Below are 20,596 nucleotides of genomic sequence, written 5' to 3'. Positions count from 1 at the left end.
CTCCAGACGTGAAACAATCATGCAAATCACAGACAAGTTTACAAATGGATGAAAAGCAAAGCATGTCAACAAGAAGATTAGGCCTGTCTTGAGATGGGAAAACGCACTATTGGGTGAATTCTGCAAATTTATTTTGGTCAGCAATTGCTCGTTACAAATTCACTTTCAGGCAATGTGTGCTTATATTTTATTTTATTTTAAAGAAAATGCAGCAAAGGTGTATGCTGTGTGAAGTATAATAAAGTATAAACTGGAAGTTGACAAAGGTACGTGCTGACTGCGGTGTGAAGCAAAGTAAAGCTGAAGTTATTTTCTAAAACCACACCATTCAAAAAGAAAAACAAGGAACATGGTCGCAGGAGAAGGCCGTTGGTCCATTATGCCTGTGCTCTATAACTGCTACCAATACCCTAGTGACCATAATTAATCCCACCTTGTGGGGTCGGTCACACGAGCCGTTCCTCTGGACACCCCTCTATCCCAAGGACTCTCTCTTTGCACACCACCATTTCCTTACACCTCAATTTGGGGCATGTACCCTCATGCGTTTGTCTGGACATGCACCCTACTGAGTACATGCCCCAACAAACGCAGATGGTCTTCTCGTGCCTTTTCGCTAATGTCCTTTACTCCTGTCCACTTCCTGATATCCTCATTCCTCTCATTTTCCCGAAGAGAGATCCCCATCTCCGTCCTCTGCAGCAATCTCTCCTCTTCCTTTCTCAAGGCCCAGGCATTGCTCCATACAGGAAAATTGGCTCAATCAATACCATGTTAATTCAAACCAGCAGCGTATCTCCTCAGTTTCAATGGGGCACAGGGACATCATCAGGGTGATTCTTATCTCTTGGCACAAAGGAGGTTAGTTGTTGGGTAAGGGATGAACAAACATCGACAGCACATTCACCTTTTGATGAGACCCTCTCACAGACTCATCACAACACATGTACACAATCACCGATCCATACCACAGCTACTAATTCTCCCTACAATTTGTGGTGCCACTACCTTTCCAAGGAAGACCATTCCATGCATCAAATACTCTGAGTGAAAGACCCCTGCCTTACTACTATTCCAACTCTCCTCTCCTTTACTCTCAGGCTGTGGACCCTGGTCCTGTTACTGTCACAATTTACATATCAATCCCAACAGAAGATCCTGTATTTCATAAAATAAAACCTTCACGAGTAGCTAACATTGCTCCGCCCCGGTAGGGTGCGGCCGTAGGCCAATGAGGGATGGACAGCGAGATGATTCTCGCCAAGGCCCCTCCCCATGGTGGGAGGAGATATATCTCGGAGACTCAGAGGGTGGTTGTGGTTGGCGTTTGCACTGGGAGAGTTTGTTCGCGGTGGCGGAGCGGCAGAGTTGGGTCACGGTGGCTGCACGGAAAAGAGGTTTTGTCGGCACGTGCACGGACAGGAGTCTGAAAAGGAGTCGTGGTCGGTACGTGCACGGAGAGGAGTTTGGGAGCTCCGACGATTCGCCACGCAATTCCCGGCATGAGCCACGAGCCTGGCACAAACTCCCGGACCATGCCCCAACGACCATTAGCCACGTGAGGTGCTGCGTTACCGAGCACGCTTTCCTGCGATGACAGGTACCCATGAACTCTGCCCCCTAACTCATCTATCCTCATGGCTGCGAGGGATCAAATAAAGACTGGGGTTTGTTTTCATTTTGTGTGTGTGTGTCTGTGTGTGGGCCCGTCTTGAAGTAGAATTGTATGTGTTTTTGTATCATTGTAAATTCCTGCATATTCGTTCAAGTCTCACCTCTTCTGTCTTTTGATTTTGCTGTGAATAAATTTAGTATAAATGAACCCAGTCTGTTTCCATCCCTCCTTATATTGGTCCAGCATGGTTCGTATCTGAGTTTACACGGGGTGTCATCCCCGGTAATCGGTGCATCGTAGCCGGAACGTCCTGGGCAGGCCCGCTCGACTGCATCCGAGCCGGAGTTGGTAGGTGGAAGTTGATACTCTACTGTAGCTGGTAGAGTGATCCGGTTCGGCCAGACGTTCTGAGGGCGTGAATCTCCGGTAGTCAAGACTGCCTGGTTACTTAGGTATATTGGATCTAGACAATTAACCCTATGCCACGCGGTCGAGATATTGGCATTTCACGGTCGATTAATCGACCCGCCGGCTCGCGGAGTTATCGGAGTGACAGCCCATAATTCCGGGGAGTCTGGTGGGAGACGGCGTAAACTTCCCCACCTTGCGGTCGTTCTCGCCACCGATCCCCGGCCCACAACAATATGATTGAGGAAGGCAAACAGGGTGCAAATATTGGAAACTTCACAAATCACAGCCAAAAAGACACACTGGTAGGGCCATGAATGTCGAAGCAGGTCAGAAAAACCGTGAATACGCCCACGATAAACTGCAAATACGCCCGTGAAAAGGCGAAAAAAGCATGAATACGCCCCTGAAAAAGTGGGGGGAAAAGCCCGAAAATACACCCATGAAAAGGTGGAAAAAAACCCCGTGAATACACGAAGCACAGAGCCGCGAATGTAGAAGCAGGTCACATTCAATGAACCGCAAACAACGGAGCTGTGAATGTACGGGTCCGACAGTATTGTATAATATGATTGAGGAAGGCAAACAGGGTGCAAATAATGGAAAGCTCACAAATCACAGTGAAAGACATACCGGTGGTGACTCCTCGAGCCTTCAACGAAGCCACAAGTTCAGCATCGAGCCCGGAACAAAGACCTTGGCGCAATACCACCATATTCTGCCTGCACTGATGGTAAAAAAAAAAAAAAACTTTCTTAGAAGGTTACAGTTGAGTTTCATTTTCTCATTCTTGTAATCCTCTTCGACAGAAAAACCAGAGGAAAATATAGGTCAAGGGTCAGAATGTCATCAAATCAAGCTTTCAGTGCAGTATTTAAATTCATAAATTGTGAGGTTTAGCAACATTTATCCATGCAATGTGGAATGAATGAAATTATCACTTATAGCTCCTCTTCCTTAATCTCTTGCACAGAAGTTATAAATTAAAGTTAGAGTTGAAAACAACCAAATATAGTTTGGGGGCTACCAACATACAGGTACTAGGTCGGTGCCATGAAAGTTGGATGTGGGGAATGGAGGGAATGTTCAAATAAAATAAAAATAAAAATAATAAATTAGTCAGTTAATTAATTAATTAAAAAAAGACAACACGGGTCCTGAAGCTCACCTGGATCAGGAGCAACAGCCAATGACGTCATAAAATATCGACATTTTATTCATCTGCAAAATCTGGTCACGTGGTTCAATGAAGCCATCTCGATGCTGATGACAGCGATACATGTTTATACAGGTTACAGGGCATGTTTTTTTTTTTGGCTTCAGGTGAGGCTTTGTTGGTGATGCCACGCCCCCCTGAAGGTGAGCACAGGTATTTATTTGAGCGTTTTAAGCCCGATTTAACCCGTTTAAATGAGCGCAGATTTCGATGTGCTCAAAACAACTTGGTTAAACATCGGATATGAAACTTGCGGCCAAGTTTCATCAAAACCGAGTGTTTGGCTCAAGCGATAATGACTGAAATGTTCACAAACCCATTGACTAACTCACCTGCGGGACACCGCCCGACGGCGTCAGGTCAACAGACTAAACTTCCAGGTGAGATAAATATACAGGAAATGGCAGAATCGAGAAGAGGACGATGGTCGACCCCTTACGAGTTGGGTTTATATTTATTTTCCGCGGAATCGAAGAACAGATATGCAGAAACGTTAGTTAGTTAGTTAGTTAATTAATTAATTAATTAATTAATTAATTAATTAATTAGTTAAATAAATAAATAAATAAATAATAAAAAAAAAATCACAATCAACAGGTATGTACCGATGTAATCACAATGGCTGATGCTTCAGATGGAGAGATGACGCGCACAGTCACGTGTTCCTCGATCGCTGTACCGCACAATGAAGGGTCTGTGTGTCCGTGTTATCTCTCAAGTCACGTCATAGGAGCACGTTTCAGAGGCGACAAGCACGACGTCCATCTTGAAACTCCAAACGACGCGATTCACTGCAATAACATAGTCACGTCACGTTACGTCACGTTACGTCATAGGAGCACGTTTCAGAGGCTACAAGCACGACGTCCATCTTGAAACTCCAAACGACGCGATTCATTGCAATGATAACGTAGTTACGTCACACGTTACGTGACGCAACGTGACGCAACGTGACGCAACGTGACGCAACGTGACGCAACGTGACGCAACGTGTCGCAACGTGTCGCAAAGTGTCGCAAAGTGTCGCAAAGTGTCGCAACGTGTCGCAACGTGTCGCGACCACGATTCCGGCTTCCGTAAGCCATTAAAATCTGCAGTAAATATCAAAACCTTTACGTTATCGATAAATGTTGCGCTTCCAACAATAAATAGTAGGTTTAAAAAAAAAAAAAAAAACACCGTAGCGACTCGGTCGTAAGACCGAGCGATCGCTGCGCTGCCCGAGGTTATATACGATCTATAGAGAATGGTACTTTCGTTTTTAATCAAAAGCAGCTGACTTGGGTCATTATTATATGTTTAGTATTTATAACCTGTATTTAAGATATTCTTTTACTCAAAACAATCTAATGACTCTTTGTCTGCAGTTCCCTGAAGCCCCTCGTTTTACTGTCGGGGAGCATCATCTGCGCCCCCCATCCTAATTATATATTTCCGATCTTCTTTCCTTGCTTTTTCACACAAAGAACCCTGTCCATTCTTCGGTTCGACCCTTCCTCTGCGCTGTTAATAAAGGAAACGTTTTAAGGTGTATTATACACGTTGTGTTAGCTCTGTCGTCATTTTACATTTTCTGTACCTCCACCAATTTCCCACTCTACAAATATGTTCCTTAATTGATGCCAATTCTTACATAATAATGTGCATTGCAAGGTACAGATTTTTGCCACAGCTATTACGACATCGAAATTTAAGCGAAAAAAAATGTTCATTATTCGAGCGGAAATAACAAGGCGGAAGTTGAGGTATGAAATTTATTTCTAATTTTCTCATCGTTCAAATCGTTGTTTTCCACAATGATATATCGATACATATATACTGTATACATTTTTCTTCGATAAGCAATTCGTGAAAGAACATGTAGGAAATTTCTCCGTCTTCCACGCCGGCGCAGCATGGCGGAGTTTGAGGCAAGAGTTAACGTGTTTGACAGATTATAGATACCTTGAGAAAAAGTGTTGCGTATTTCGAGTGTGGCGAGAGGCGCTCTCACAGGACAGGATGTAATCGTGCGAAGAGAGAAACATCGAAATTGTTGTGGGATTCACTTTATCTCGTTTTGTATTTGTCACACTGTTGTCAGTGTGGTTCCTTGTGGGAATGGAATGGAATGGAAAAGAAACGTAACTCAGCTCCATTAAAGAGTGTTCTTATGGACACGAGCATGATATGATACCTTTACGGCTTTCAAGCGACAACGATCTGCCTCTGTTGCTGAGAGGGTGCCGCATCGGAGAGCACACCGGCCAGCAAAGATGTCCCCTCCTCTTGTTCCCCTCCTCTTGTTCCCCTCCTCTTGTTCCCCTCCTCTTGTTCCCCTCCTCTTGTTTCCCTCCTCTTGTTCCCCTCCTCTTGTTTCCCTCCTCTTGTTCCCCTCCTCTTGTTCCCCTCCTCTTGTTCCCCTCCTCTTGTTCCCCTCCTCTTGTTCCCCTCCTCTTGTTCCCCTCCTCTTGTTCCCCTCCTCTTGTTCCCCTCCTCTTGTTCCCCTCCTCTTGTTCCCCTCCTCTTGTTCCCCTCCTCTTGTTCCCCTCCTCTTGTTCCCCTCCTCTTGTTCCCCTCCTCTTGTTCCCCTCCTCTTGTTCCCCTCCTCTTGTTCCCCTCCTCTTGTTCCCCTCCTCTTGTTCCCCTCCTCTTGTTCCCCTCCTCTTGTTCCCCTCCTCTTGTTCCCCTCCTCTTGTTCCCCTCCTCTTGTTCCCCTCCTCTTGTTCCCCTCCTCTTGTTCCCCTCCTCTTGTTCCCCTCCTCTTGTTCCCCTCCTCCTGTTCGCCTACTGTTCGCCCCCTCCTGTTCGTCCCCCCCTCTTATCCGCCCCTCTTCTCCGTCCCCCTTCTTCACCTCCTCCTTGTTTGTGATACACTCGCCGTTATCTTTCGTCATGGTTGCTGTCACAATAAAGCACAATTATGGATGAATGACAGTGTTTCTCTCTAAAGACGAAATGAACACCATTCACATGTGTTTGTGACATTATTCCAAGGTTATTTCTGATTGGTTTCCCTTTGTCAGAGAGGAGGATGGTTCGGTTCACTATTTGTTTCTTTCTTCACTAGTTCGTGCGGCTTCAATTCCCACAGGTGCGAGCTTGCAAAGTGCAATAGATTTAAAAGAGGTGCTTTCGAGTTTTACAAAATATTAAAGTTTATAGTTAAAGATGCATGAGTGTATGTACAATGTCTAATGTTTTATATCGAGCTTGGATGTTGACCATTCACATCGATTTGTATAAATGTACAGAATGGAGGGAGGGAAGAGACCAAGAAGGTAATTGGTGTACGTATCGTAACATGCTCGGCTTTCTTCGGAAGAATGTGCTCTTTAATTTAGTTTTAAAGAAAGTACTTCTTGCTTTTTGTAAAAGACTCGATTGGGAGCTTCTTTATGATCCCGGGATGTGCAGAGAAAGGTGGAGGGTTTCGACCTAGTTTTATTGAAGTTTGATACTGTTGCGGCCTGGAGAGAGATAGATGGAGAGATAGATGTTTGCGACCCATTTTTACCAAGCGCGGTCGATGCATCAATGCAAACCCTGTCACTGAGAATGGGGAAGGCTGGAGGAGGAGGAAGAGGAGGAGGAGGAGGAGGAGGAGGGAGGGAGCTGTGTTATTGGAGGGAGATGCGGTGAGGGATTTGGTGAGGTGCAGAGAGAAAGGTGCAAATATGTGGATCAAGAAGAGTTGGAACAAAGCAAAGAATGTGTGAGAAGGTAGTCCTCAGATGAAGTGTAAAGAGGTCTGTACATGGAAATGCTATGGTTGTCTAATACTACACTCGGTCTGTCGCCTGGCTTTCCCGCTTGTTCCACGCTCCACAGCATGGGCTCCGTTGCGCTTGCTCCGTCAAGCTCCATTCACCGCACTGTGACCCCAAGAATGTGCGGCCAGAGAATCGAGTCGAGCTTGAGCCAGTGAACAGAGAACTTGATGTGCAGGATGTGCAGCCCTTTGTATTCCCCTGCTGGGGGCAGCGCTTGGGAGCGGATCACGCGGTGCCGACAGAGCTTTCCAGCCCGCTCATTGGCGTGTCGGCACAACTCCGTCCATGTGATGATTCGGCAGCGGAAATGGCCTCAGTCGCTCTGCGCTCTGCCACGTGCTCCAGCTCCGAGATTTAGATGCCACCGGCGTATTCGGTCGCACTCTATGGCCACGAACATGCACTCGACATCCAATGAGTGCTGTAATTGAGTGGAGCGTTAGGGCTATCCACACGACATCGAACGGAATCTTGTGCCTGCTCGCGCCCCAAGTTAGATGTTAGAACGTCCGGACCCGATTATGTGCATTGTGCGTGGGGCTCCCCGTCTCCTGCCCATCCAGAGAGAGGTGCTGAACGTCGGTGGTGACGGTGGTTGAGCAATGGCAGCGGTGGCCTTACTTAACAGTAGCAATGTGGTGATTCATGATTGAGGTGGTCGGTTGTTCATTGTGGCCTTTTAATGGCGAAGTTAAGCGAGCTTGGGTTGTGGTCCGATGGTGTGATGAATTTTATAAACAAATCTTGATAGTGTATGAAATGTTGCAACGTTGGGGTTCGAGTCTGGTGAAGTTTGAGCTGGAACGTCTTTTGGGTAATGGCGCACAATTTGAATGGGAAATGGAGCGTGTATGCAAATGGCCGACCCCTGTTACTATGGTCCTTGGTATGCATGCGCGTGTTAAGGAAGGAGAGGTTCACGTGTACAGCAAAGCCAAATAATGTAAAGAATGGAAAGGAAAACACGACATAAAGCCCACGCAACGCATATTTTCCCATAAACCCACTATACATAAGGGAATGGCTATCCAAAACGAATACTCATGAAATAACTGTCTTGGGAACAACTATATGTTGTGTGCCATTGCCTGGGGGAGTTCCGGTTTCAAATAACCGCAGCAATACAATGATACAATTTGAATGGGTGGGGGAGGAACAATGGATGCCACAGTTTAAGTTTGATACAATTTATTTCATTTTTTCTGATTTTACATTGTTTAATTATTTTTAAAATATAATTTTCCCGTAACTTTCCACATTTTTAAGCGGTGTAGCCGCTTAAATATTTGATATGTTCATCTGTCGGTCCTTCAAAAACAAATTAAGCGGCGGAGACGCTGAATTGACACTAGGTGTGGCTCTAGCTGCCTCGCATTACAAGAAGGAACCGCCAAACTGCACCGCTTCCTTCGGACATGGGTGCAATTCCCCCACCCCTCCCATTACGAGGCAGAACTTCAAGTAATTTGGCTGTACTGGGAACCATCAGCGATCTCCAATCACAGCCCTCTATTTTATTTTTATTTTATAATCCTTGTTCATTGTGTAATACGTGCTTGTATGTCCGGTGTCTATTTCAGGGAGCCGAGCCGTTACGGCGGCTGGCCAATAACGTCACAACTTCCAGTATTACAGAGAGGGTATCGATCTTCCAAGGGTCTGTCTCAGCACTTTCCAACACCGGTGGGTTGGACATTCGCACACACCACTGTTCCAACATGATTTTCCTCTGGGCTCACTTGTGCATTTCTCTCCTGGTTGAATACGCCTCGCACCGATGGCAGAACGGACAATGTTTCTGAAAAATTGACTTTAAAGCCAAGCTGCGAAATCATTTTTCATCAGTAGCTTTCCATTGAATTTGCAGCTTCGCAACTCCCTGCTTGTTTGCTTGTTGGGGAGATTTAATAATTATTGACGTCCTGTGAAGATAAATAAATATAAAGAGGTAAAACAGCCGCATTCTTGTGAGTTTGGCAGGGGAAAGCTTGGCTTAAGTCTTTCACTAACCAGCTGGCCATACCTCACTAAGGTTAGGGCAGTCATTTGGAACTTGGCAATGGTGTTGGCGATAGCTCGCCTACTCTTCGCTTAGGACACCGTGGGGATATTTAACGTCTTTAGCTCATGCCGGCATACAGGACGCCCATTTTACACATACACATACACATACACACACGCGGATGCCCCTACCCATGAATCGCCACACCTGTGAAACACCAGGATGACAGTTTATAGCTGGGTCAGGATTCAAACCCAGGCTAGACTGCTTAGAGGAGAGTGTACATACCTCCAGGCCATCCTACCAGCTCATCTATCTATAATTCCAGGTGTGTGTGTGTGTGTGTGTGTGTGTGTGTGTGTGTGTGTGTGTGTGTGTGTGTGTGTGTGTGTGTGTGTGTGTGTGTGTGTGTGTGTGTGTGTGTGTGTGTGTGTGTGTGTGTGTGTGTGTGTGTGTGTGTGTGTGTGTGTGTGTGCGCGCGCGTGACCGCTGTTTCTCGACAATCACTGGTCCGATCTAATTCAAACTTGCTAGGTATATTGCTGGGGTCCTGAGGATGTGCCTTTTCAAGGTTTGATATTAATTGGACAAGTGCTTCCCAAGTTATGGCCATTTATTTACCAAACCCATGACAAGACACGTTGTTGCGTGGGCGTGACCGATGGGGAAGGGAAGCACAGCCGCGCTCCCCATTACGGGTTACAACGTACGGGCTTCCGGAGAGTGATGACTTCGTGTATTCTAATAATTTCTCGATTTCTTATGCACATTTATAGATAAACACAATGGCCCAAGTTATGATCGTTTTCATATTAGACGGTGTATAAATTTCGGTAACATCAGAGTGCTGTTATGCTCCGAACCAGGAAGTAAATTTTTTTTCTCTCTCTTCTCTTCTCTTTTTGTTTTTCCTTGCCACGACATTGCGAAAGGTAAAATACGTTGACGCTAATTGAATAATTGGGTATTAAAACTAAATTGCGAATAATCGTAACTGCGAATAATATCGAACTTCCGGGCTACGCACGTACGGGCACGTGAGAGCGAAGAAACGGCCTGTGTGGTTTATTTATTATTATTTTTTTTTTTACGGGCACGTACTAGTATATGAAATTATCCTATCCTTCAAGAAAATAACATAACAAAGACTTCTTTTAATCGTATTTGGATTGATTTTCTGTTCCAAATCCTCATCATTTTGATCTTTTGTTTGTTGTCAAGTGCTCTTATAATTGGAACCACATGCTGCAGTGTTTAACCATCTCTTTCCAATGAAATGGGGAAATTACATTTTTTTTTTTGAGGATCTCTTTTTGTTAATATTTATTTTAGGAGCTGTTGGGCTGGCAGGATATCTGTTTGGCTCTGTGCTGTCTAGCCTGGGTTTGAATCTTGGCCCATCTGTAAGGCCTAAGTCACATTTGCTCTACAGCGAGGATACGGCGGCCGTCCACCCTCTGAATTGACAGAAACGTGCAGCGGCCGCAGAGTTTCTGCGGTGGCCTCAGGGTGGCCCTACGCCGTTTGGCTATCTTTTACAGGCCGTAGGGGTCGCCGTGGAATTATAGCGCGGAGTTGTAACTTTTTTCATTTCTATGTTCGCCGTAGCAATTCGACAAGCCGAAACAAAAGAACTGGTTAAAAAAACCCCACTCCTTACCGTCCGTCTGGCCGCACGGTCGCCTTAGGGCCCCCCCAGCGGTCCCCCTGTGGTCGCCTTGCGGGCACCTTGCGTCTGCCTTGAAAATTCTATGGCCGCCGCAGGGACGCCCTAAGGTCACCATGCGACATCAAATCAAAGACCGTACGGCACCCCCACGTTTTCGGTCTCCACAATTTATAAATACGCCGTGCGGCTCCCCGAAAATTAAAAACATATGTGACTGCTACATTGTGTGACCGTGGAAAAACTGCAGCCGCCCGATAATTGCTAGTGGCTGTAGCTTTTGTAGACCCCACGGCCGCCGTGGCAAATGTGACTTAGGCCTAAATTGACTGTAGTACTGGTGTTTCAAATGCGGACGAATCGTCGGGGTGGTGATGTGTGTGTGCGTGTGCGTGCGTGCGTGCATGCGTGCGTGCGTGCGTGCATGCGTGCGTGCGTGCGTTTTGGTGGTGTTACATCATGAAGCTAAGCTGAATGAGCCGTTTGCCAGCAGTGGTTGGTGATGGATGTTAATGATCCCACGGTGTCTTTCTCAACGCTAACGTGAGTTATCACCAACACTGTGAACAAATGTCTAATTATTGCCACCATCGGTCTAACGCCAGGCATGACCAGCCAGTTCTTGAAAGACTTGGACCAAATACGTTCCCCAGGCAACCCCACAAGGTAGTGGTAGTAGTGGTAGTATTCGTAGTAGTAGCAGTAGTAGTACCAGTTTTGGCAACAGAAAATCCTATTGTTTAGGTACACAATCTCTTCATAATTATGATCCCTCTGTCAATGTCCTCTTGTTATTTTTCATGAAGCTTCAATGTCCTCTTGTTATTTTTCATGAAGCTAACGTAACTCCTTTTGTTGAATTGCAATAAAAACTCGCTTATTTCCTACAGCAGTTTCTGAAAACGTGGTGAAAGTGGTTTGCAAGATCCTGTGTTACACACCGTTTCGTTACAGGTCAGGAATCGTCCCTTTTCATTTGTAGCCATTTTCAAAACTTGCTTCTTCTTTCTTCGTTTCCTTTTCCCGGTGCATCTCCCACGACTACTGTGATGATTTCTCAAATGATCTGCTGTTTTGTTTGGTAGTTTTTCCAACTTTATGTCATGAGGTATTGGGAAAAGTATCACTTTTCTAGCCTACAAACAAACAGTTAACCATTTTTGGAAACGTTGTGTTTCCGCAGCTTGGCAGTGGTTACTTGAGCTTGAATCGAGCCCAAAAATAGTCCTGCGACTGTAACAAGGTTTCCTTTTGCTGCAATTAACTTCGCATTGTCGTGAGAATTATTTTGTATTTAATTTTTAGATTTGATTTTCTAATTATTTGGTCGAGGCCGATCAAATCGAAGTCGAGGCCGTTTATTCCTGCTACGTGGAACACCCTGCAACCCATGCCTGTAGAAAACGGATTTTTTTCGGAACGCCGCGCTGCTCCTATGTTGAAAGTGGTGTGACAATCGCTCAAGGGGTTGCGGAGAAAACAAATTTAAAAGCGAATGAAATGTGAAAAGGTGAGGGTGGCAGAAAACGATAACGAAAAAAAAAAGAGGGCCTCGACATTCCACAACATGGTCAAGGATGGTTGTGGGCTCCTAGTGCTCGTTCATAAATTTGTGACAATAAAGTTGAGTGTGACTGAAATCGTGTAAAAAAAATAAAAAAAATAAAAAAAAATCAGCTTGCAACCCATGGGATGGGTGGACGTCGTCGAACTAGCTATATACACGATGCATATCTCATAATACGCTAAACATTCATTTTAAGGAAATAACTGCTCTATACTAGGCATTATGAACCCCTTGGAGCCATTTCCACAACAGTGTTTTATTCTTCCTTTATGTGAATCCATGATCCTTGTACATGTCACTTGCGTCCTTCAGAGATTCAACTTCTCGACGAGCTGTCCTGGAAGTTGTTCGCATCCTTGCAAAGACTCAACCAGAGGAAACTGTACGCTGCTTGCTTTCGTTGGTGTATCTTCCTGGTCTTCTTACGTCTTCGGGATCTCCAAGGTTCGCTGGGATTGTTGATCTTCATGGTTTCTCTTGACACATTTTGCTGATGGGCGTGCATGTGCTTCCTTCCACGACTGCGGTCTTTGATTGCCGTGTGATGTTTTAGTCCGTCGGTAGTTTCGACCACTCGACTTTGACATCATTGGAAGTTGCGGCCATTGAACATTGCTCATTGCTCACAGGCGTTTGTGCTGGTGTCTTGTTGCAGTAAGAGCAGTGCATCAAGTGCAGCATTCGTGCTCAATTGGACGTGCATACTTGCTCCGGCCTTCGTCGGTCACAATAAAGACCTGTGGTCGAGGCTGGTACTGATGATCTTTTTGTTTTTCCAGTTCCTCAGCCTTAATGTTAACAAAATGTGAGTACGTTGCCAATTATTCAGCCGTTGTTGTGTTGCATTATTTTGGTATTCTGGTAGGTTGACTTGCAGGCTGACTTATTCAGTGAAACTCAAGGAAGCCCCAAACACAGCATCCGGCGAGCAGCCATCAAGAGTCTAAAGAAACTTTGGGATGAGGTACTACTTCTGGAGTGACAGTCTTTGCTCATTGAGCGAGTCCGTACGTTATTTCACACAGTTGTGCATAATCATGCCTGTGTACACAGCATCCCCATCTGGAAGAGCAGATGTTGGAGACTATTCTTCAACGGGACAGAGGCCCAGCCTCTGTGGCTATGGCTGCTGCTCTGGCTCGGCACATGGATCCAAATACGTTACAAAATGGGGTGGTCACGCAGCTGGCCCACTTGTATGTTCGCAACATCCTCCAGACCAGGACCAAGCCACCAGAATATTTGCTGGTATGCTTGCTTTCTCAACACTGTTTCTCCAATACCTCTTTTCCTCATAATTTATCATATTTCTCAAAGACTTCCTTTAACCTGTTATCTTTTCCTATCACGCCTGCAAAATATTGATCCAATTTGTCTTTAAAAGATCATCTTTTTTTCTGCATCTTTTTTTCAGGTCCACTTCTCTCCCCTGTTGAAGCTTTTGTCTCATAAAGATTTCAACACTCTTCTGCTTCCAGCTCTGCTCAAAGCACTTCTTCGTAGTCCAGAACTCTCTTTAAAAGGTTCGTGCCGCAGTCGGGGGTGACTCCTGCCGTAACGGGGTGCGGTGGGGCAGGTCTCCTGCCACGGCGGGGTTGGTGTGTGCCGCAGTGGGCTGCGGTAGGGTTGTCCTCACCCCGTGGTGAGGCAGTCCTCTCGCCATGGTGGTGTTTTAATGATCGGTGTTTTCTCTTTGACAGCTGTGGACATCCTTTTTGCTTCTGTGAGTCTGGACTTAAGCCAGTATGCTCTGGACATCAGCAAGTCTTTAAAAGGTTATTTTTCTCATTTTCTTCTGCTTTGTGCTTCCCGTAATCATTGTTGTCTCATTGAGTATTATGTCAGTGAGAACTAAAGTATAATTGCTGTTATTTCTGCACAACTCATCTCAAAGACTGTTTGTCTTGTATGAAGATGACTGCAATATAACCATTTATGCACACTTGTTAAAGGTGATGGTGTAATCCAGTTTTTGACAGTTCCTTGTATTATTTTTGTTATTTTTCTGCAGTCCAGTTGTTGTCCAACAGTTCAGAGCTGGCAGAGGGTGCTGTGTCTGCGCTGTCCTCTCTTGCCAGACAGTGCAGCAACGGAGACATGCTGGACAAAGTGGTTAAACATCACTTCAGTGTTTTAACAGGTTATCATTCTGTTACTCATCTCTGTTCAGAATGGGTGTTTGTTTTTTGAAACCGTGGCCTAGAGCAGTGTTTTTCAACGTACTTGAGCACCAACGCTGCAGTGGTGGCATTTGAGAATGAAATATTTCCGCCACTGTTGTAAATGCAATCGTTTCAGATTGAAATCCAAAATTCACGTCAGTGAGTAGTCTGCGGCCTATATGCTGATGATCTTTATCCCAGGAAAGGGTAACAAAAGGAAGCAAAGCTTTTACTTTCCTGATATGAAGTTAAAGGGAAATTATTGCACACCAGCAACAGTTACTCATCCCCCAGTGAGGGGGAAAAGTTAACTTGATCTATCAATCTAAATTGTTTCATGGACTTTAAAAAGGTTAATTATGTTGCACTCAAAAAAAAATCCACCATTTTCAATTTGACACCAATTGGTCATCCTGTTTGCCCAAAGTCGCTTTATTAGACCTTTTGGCCACAAATTGTGGCCTCAAAATGGCCTCTGAGGCCACGGATACATAGCCCGTGTTACTTCCCGCACAAAGTTGTATCTGTGCCCCGAGTTTAAAGTTTGTAACTTTGAAGATGTGGACATCCATAGGGGACAGAGACACAGACAGGCAGTCGTGCTTGTGTCGATGTAGATCTGCGTGCTAATTACATGCATTAAAGTTGCGATTCATTATTGTTAAACAATAATACAATGAAGGTGGAGATAAAGTTGAAGTTTATAAACAAAAACGATGAGAAACATAAGCTGCTCTTTCAATCGCCAGTTGAGAACAATTGCATTCAAATGTTTGAGAAGGCGAGGGGGCATGGGAGGGGAATGGAGAAGGAGGAAGGGGTAAAGGATGGTGGGAGGTGGAAAAAGCAGGGGGGAGGGAGAAGTGAGGGTAGTGGGGAGATGGATGGTTATGATGGTGTGGAGGTGGAGCTTTGTGGTGGTGGTGGGGAGGTGTCGGGTGAAGGTGGTTAAAGTCTGTGGGCCAGCCTTGAGAGCCCAACCATCACTGAACCTGAATTTGTTCTGAAGAAGTGGCGTTGTACGACACCAACTATCAACATTTTGCCCAGTCTTAATGACAGTGATTGTATTCTGAATGGCATAATTGGTTGTTAGTTTATAATCCTGAATATTTTTCATGTCCCCAATACTTTTGGTAAGACAGCGAAAATGTTCAGCTTTTATCGTCGTCGTCATTCCTGGATACACGCCATCTAAAACATGTTCCTTTGTTGCATTAGGATCAGAGGAAAAGCTGAAAATGGCAACTCAGAAGATTAATATTTTATCAGGTAAGGAGTGTGGTTGCCTCACCTGATGTATTCGCCCCGTGTGTGCCTGCGGCTCTGTGGAGTGCTCTGGAAAGTCTTATTGCCATTGATGCTGTGTGCAGGGTTGTCCAGCCTGAGCCATCATGCTGTCACGGGAAAGGCCAGCCAAACGCTGCAGAACAACGTCATCAATATGCTGCTCTCGTATATCCAGCAAGAAGGTACCTTGACAGGATTTTGAGACATAAACACCATCGCAAAGTATGACTGGCAGGATGGCCTAATGGTATGCACAATCGTTTCTGAGCCGTCTTGCCTGGGTTAGAATCTCGGCCCGACTATAAACTGTCAGCCTGGTGTCTCGCAAGCAGTGGTGACGTGCTCATAGCAGCCATAAAGTGTGTGCTGTCCCTTTGGACGTTAAACAGGGCGTTACGTCTACCAGCATTAGTTGGTGGATGTTGAAGATCCCACGGTGTCCTTTGTGAAGAGAAGGTGAGCTATCGCCGGCACCCTGGTCAAATTCCAAATTTGTGCCCTAACCGAAACGGGGCACTGCATCAGCACTCCCAGCAATGATGCAAACCAGCCGCCACAGGCTGCATTTATAATTGATTAATCTTGAAGTGTCTGTTTGAATGACACCTGTTCCTGTTGAACAAAGACGAATAATTTCTGGGAAGTATTTGTTTATACCACTTTTGCTGACACCATCCTGTTTCCTTAGCTTACAGTGCCACTCAAACTCATGCTGTTGGTACCTTGTCTGCCTGGTGCTCACGTGGGCCAGCGCTACGGCCAAGCGAAGGGCTTCTATCTTGGGCATCCAAAGCGCTGGCACCCAAGGGTGCGGGACCACTTACCCAGTTGGCCTGCTTGCAGTGCCTTGGATTATCTTGGCGTGGTGAGGCACTCTTCTCAGTCATTGGTGTTTTTCCTATTTACAGACTCTTTGACAGAAGAGAGTTAGGTAAGCATGAAAACTAGTTTTCAAACATATCTATATCAATACTCTGACATTGTCTGTCACAATTGCTGTCTCCTTTCTCATCATTGCATGCATCATCACCATACTTTGTAGGCAGAATTAGCAGTCTTACAATGTACGTTTGGTCCAGTTGAAAGTAGGCTTTTGTCAAACATTCACAGTGCTGACTGACATCAGAGCATTCTGGTAAGCAGTGTTTCATGCCCAACTGTCAAGAGATTGTTGTTTTCTTCATATATTCAGGTCGTCATGGATTGTTGTTGTTGCTCTCTGGCCCTCCCATCCGAATGAATGGCATTCCATCCATTCACATTGATGGTGGCATCTGCTGTCCCTTGCATATGTCCCCCCCATCCCCACCCCTTTTAGACGAAGATCCTGCAGAGTTGTCCTCTTTTGTGCCTTCGTTACTCCTTATCGTTGAGCGGGCTGTGGCCCAGACAGGACAAGTTTCCATGGTGATGGAAGCCCTGCCAGCTGTGCTTCTTTTGATCAGATTAGCAGCGGCTTCACCGGAAGTCGGTAATTCCTGGTTTCTCGTGTCTGTTCTCTCCCTTCCACTTCCACGCCAGGCCATCACCATCCCCTTCGACTGCATCATAATGTGGTATTTTTTCCTTTCAGATTCCAACTTGGGAAAATTCTGGGAGATACTTTTTGATAAGAATAAGCAACTCTTCACTTCTGATAAATTCCTCAGCCAAGCTTCTGATGAAGGTAAGCTTTGATCGAGGTTCTTATACTTGCTTTCGTTGCACAACAAATATGAGAATGTAAATTTGCTTTATTATGTTGTTCCCACAGCGATCTGTACTCTCCTGCAGTTATCAGAGTGTTTGTTTTTACAACACGCACAGCGCCTTCATGGGGGAAAAGCCAGGTTGTAGCATCTTGCTGTGTCTGCAGTCGCTGTGTCTGCAGTCGCTGTCTGCCCTTGCTCTCTCTCTCTCTCTCTCTGTCTGATGCTCTATCCCTCTCTCCCAGTTCCTTCCACAGAATCATTGTTTGGGTCTTGATATCTCGCCCATGGCCAGTGAGGAAGAAAGCCCTGCAGGTCATCCGTCGGTTGATCGGTGGTCCAAAGGGTGTCGAGGCTGCCAGGGACTTGATCTCCCAGTTATGGGAGGTCATAAAGTTTAGAGTGCGTTCATTTGTTACACCCGTACTTTCTCCACGTCACCCTCTGCCTACTACCTTTTGTACAACTTTGTTGCAACGACGACGACGACAAATAACAACAGCATCAATATAACTGAATAAATAGAGCTTTATCTTTCCATTTTGATGATCTTGCATTCCGTTTTTTTCGTTTTGATTAGTTGTTGGGAGTCTTGACTGAATGTTTTCCACCTTAACACTTCAATAGTTCTTATTCCGTTTAATCCCCAGAATGAAGACGAGTGTCCGAGTGCAGTTTGTGCCCTCTGGGCCTTGTCTGACATCCCGTCACTCAAATCTGATCATGCTGTGGCTAAATTAGTTGCCAGAGATGCCATCTTGCCTTCTCACCTTCCCTGCATTGGTATGTTTGTAATAATTCTTTGTACCGTGATGAATCAAATTCACATTAAACATTTTGTCAAAGACGTTGCCACCTATTAGTTGTTTGAATTCAAATAATTGCAATTAGTCGTTAAATGACCTGAAGCCACAAACTTTGCGTACATTGTCCGACTAAATTTGTGACCTCACTCACCATTTTAGGCTCACCAATAATGTAGCTCTGTGGGGTTGGCACAATGGTTATGAAACAGGAAATCGTAACAAGGTAAAGCGGTCAGCCCTTATTGCTTCCTCATGAATTTAGCAACCATTAAACAAACAGCAAGTGTTAGAATGAATGTTATATTATTGTATCCAACCTGTCTTTATTTTCCTTTCACAAACCCATTCTTATTGTCTTCCTCCTTTGTTTCATGGGGCTCATCTCCTCAGAAAGCAAAAGACCTGGAATGTGGCTAGCCATGTTGCACCGTTGGGGGCTAAACCCCAAAGAACTGGTCAGTAATGCATGTCAGGAGATACTGCAAGACCTTCTCTCTCCTACTCAGATGGAGCAGGTAACCTTTGCATCTCTTGTGCTCATTGACTGCAGTCGTATCAAAAGTAGTTCATCAAAGGCTGACCTGTTTGACGTTTCTATCTGAGCACGTATCTTACGATGCTGGGATCCCACGTTCTAATACTATATACTGTATTGACTCTCCATGATGTATTGATGTCGGTTCTGTATATAAACAAGTAATTTTTTTTTCAATGGAAATTGCTCCAAACAAGGCAGAAAGCCACTCCAGGTAAGGGGCTAAGGTTAGATAAAGATAAAATAATAGAAATAAAAACAACAATAAAACATCCATGACACAGGAAGGAGCAGAAGTCTGGTGAAATGCGATGTAACTTCAAATATGTAAGAAGTTGGAATTGACATTCCTCTTCCAGTTGGGTAGATTGTAGGATATTGGGAAGCATGGTACAGGTAGTGAATGCCAAAGCGAGACAGCACGAGGGATAAAACTATCTGCATAGCCTTTCGTTCCGCGCATTGGATCAGCTATAGTGCATGGGTGTGCAGAGATGGCAAACTGAGTCTTGCGTCCAAACACTCGTACAGGAGGAACCAAGTTAGAAAGTCCAGCAGAACATTTGCCTTGAAAATATCTGCAGAACAAACTAAGAGTGGCAATTGACTTGTGGTTGAAGAGTTAAACCCAGCTCTGCACCAGCCGGGTTAACTATGCGTTTCTGTAGCCGATCAAGTAAAGATAAGTGGCAGGCCGGTGCTCCAGCCAAAATGTGGCAACAGTACTCCATGAGGGAATGTATAGTCGTCTTGTACAGGTGCAAAACAGCATCAGGAGGTAAATACCTCTGCGTTCGATAAAGACAACCAACTCACTTGGAAGCATTCTTAGCAATACCAGAAATGTACTTATCCCATCGGAGGTGAGAGGGGATGTCCGGACCAGGAAGCTGAAGGTCAGATGATTCTGTTAAGGTTGAAGACCCTTGTGCACAGAAGTGAAAGACATGTTTGTTTCTAAAGCGAGACATGGACAACAATTTAGTTTTATTTGCATTGAAGGTTAAACATTGAAGGTAATGCTCGTGTCAACCTTCCAGACTGCAAAGTGCTTGCATTGTCACATGAGCTGTGCTTTTTGTGACAATGGAAACTGTTCCCTGTATGCTGAAGAAGTTTGTTATTATCCTCACATTTCAGGGAATAAAAAATAGCACGAAGTTGAGAGGGGGGGGGGTAAAATTTGTAATTGCCTCTGTCTGTCCATCCGTCTGTCACGCTATCTCCTTCAAAACGGTTGTGCAGATTCACCAAACTTGGTAGTTGTGATCACCACCTGGCACAAAGGTGCAAGAGCAGTGTCATTATGCCCCCCCCTCCCCTATGGCACGGTTAAAAGGTCAAATACCAAAAAAATGCAATTACGGGCACTTTTTTAAACATTTTTTTAATGAAACTTTGTATATGCTATTAACATTAGGGAGCGCATGAAATATGTAACTATTTTTGGGATTTGACCACCGGTTCATGCCCCATGGGCTGGGGAATTGGAGTCACAGGGGTCAAAATAGAAGATGATTTTGTTTTTTTTTTAATCAAAAATTTGATATTTGGTCATTCCTGGTGGAACTTTTTGCCATCTTTCAACTTTGCCTTAGGTGGGAAGCATGGGGTTTTGCAATGGCATGCCATTGACTTCGCTCTCGTTATCAACCTGCTTTCTGGAAAAAAAAATGGGGAGGGGGGATATTGTAATCGGCTCCATCTGGCTCCATCTTTCTCTGTCTGTCCATCACACTACCTCCTCCTAAACCTAAACGGTTGTGCAGAAATTCACCAAACTTGGTAGTTATGATCACCACATGGCGCGAAGGTGCAAGAGCAGTATAATTTTTGGGTCCACTCCTGGAGTATGAGCTTGAGGTCAAGTTAAAAGGTCAAATCCCCAG

The 20,596-nt window shown here is 45.0% G+C and overlaps 2 protein-coding genes across 11 annotated transcripts in view; one reads left to right on the top strand and one right to left on the bottom strand.

The window, feature by feature from the left end:
- RAD51D (RAD51 paralog D) overlaps window positions 1-4,120 on the bottom strand; it is a 40,968-nt gene extending 36,848 nt beyond the window's left edge. For 2 of the 9 annotated variants that reach the window (XR_015056827.1, XR_015056826.1), the window contains exon 1: window positions 2,657-2,750. Coding sequence is in view for 1 of the 9 variants with exons in the window: in XM_085876388.1 (XP_085732514.1) it covers window positions 2,657-2,738 (82 nt within the window). In the remaining 8 variants the exon portion in view is untranslated. Of the gene's footprint in view, window positions 1-2,656; window positions 2,754-3,571; window positions 3,714-3,844 lie in introns of those variants that run through there. The other 7 variants (XR_015056819.1, XR_015056821.1, XR_015056828.1 and 4 more) reach the window with 7 other exon arrangements.
- An 874-nt stretch (window positions 4,121-4,994) lies between these two features.
- The window catches only part of GCN1 (GCN1 activator of EIF2AK4), a 69,827-nt gene continuing 54,225 nt past the window's right edge, over window positions 4,995-20,596 (top strand). Inside the window, exons 1-19 of one of the 2 annotated variants that reach the window (XM_085876293.1) lie at window positions 4,995-5,149; window positions 8,572-8,674; window positions 11,553-11,613; window positions 12,539-12,670; window positions 12,882-12,978; window positions 13,092-13,190; window positions 13,280-13,474; window positions 13,641-13,749; window positions 13,927-14,001; window positions 14,238-14,366; window positions 15,610-15,660; window positions 15,762-15,860; window positions 16,367-16,543; window positions 16,997-17,149; window positions 17,252-17,344; window positions 17,432-17,507; window positions 17,612-17,768; window positions 18,017-18,149; window positions 18,563-18,687. In XM_085876293.1, coding sequence (XP_085732419.1) covers window positions 5,135-5,149; window positions 8,572-8,674; window positions 11,553-11,613; window positions 12,539-12,670; window positions 12,882-12,978; window positions 13,092-13,190; window positions 13,280-13,474; window positions 13,641-13,749; window positions 13,927-14,001; window positions 14,238-14,366; window positions 15,610-15,660; window positions 15,762-15,860; window positions 16,367-16,543; window positions 16,997-17,149; window positions 17,252-17,344; window positions 17,432-17,507; window positions 17,612-17,768; window positions 18,017-18,149; window positions 18,563-18,687 — 2,079 coding nt within the window. In that variant the 5' untranslated portion in view covers window positions 4,995-5,134. Of the gene's footprint in view, window positions 5,150-8,571; window positions 8,675-11,549; window positions 11,614-12,538; window positions 12,671-12,881; window positions 12,979-13,091; window positions 13,191-13,279; window positions 13,475-13,640; window positions 13,750-13,926; window positions 14,002-14,237; window positions 14,367-15,609; window positions 15,661-15,761; window positions 15,861-16,366; window positions 16,544-16,996; window positions 17,150-17,251; window positions 17,345-17,431; window positions 17,508-17,611; window positions 17,769-18,016; window positions 18,150-18,562; window positions 18,688-20,596 lie in introns of both variants that reach the window. The other variant, XM_085876285.1, reaches the window with a different exon arrangement.

This window comes from Eptatretus burgeri, chromosome 1 (genome assembly GCF_056783735.1).
Source record: "Eptatretus burgeri isolate ZD-2024b chromosome 1, Ebu_testis_v1, whole genome shotgun sequence".
Classification (NCBI taxonomy): Eukaryota; Metazoa; Chordata; class Myxini; order Myxiniformes; family Myxinidae; genus Eptatretus; species Eptatretus burgeri.
The sequence above is the reverse complement of the archived record's forward strand: the minus strand, read 5'-3'. Positions and strand labels throughout refer to the sequence as shown.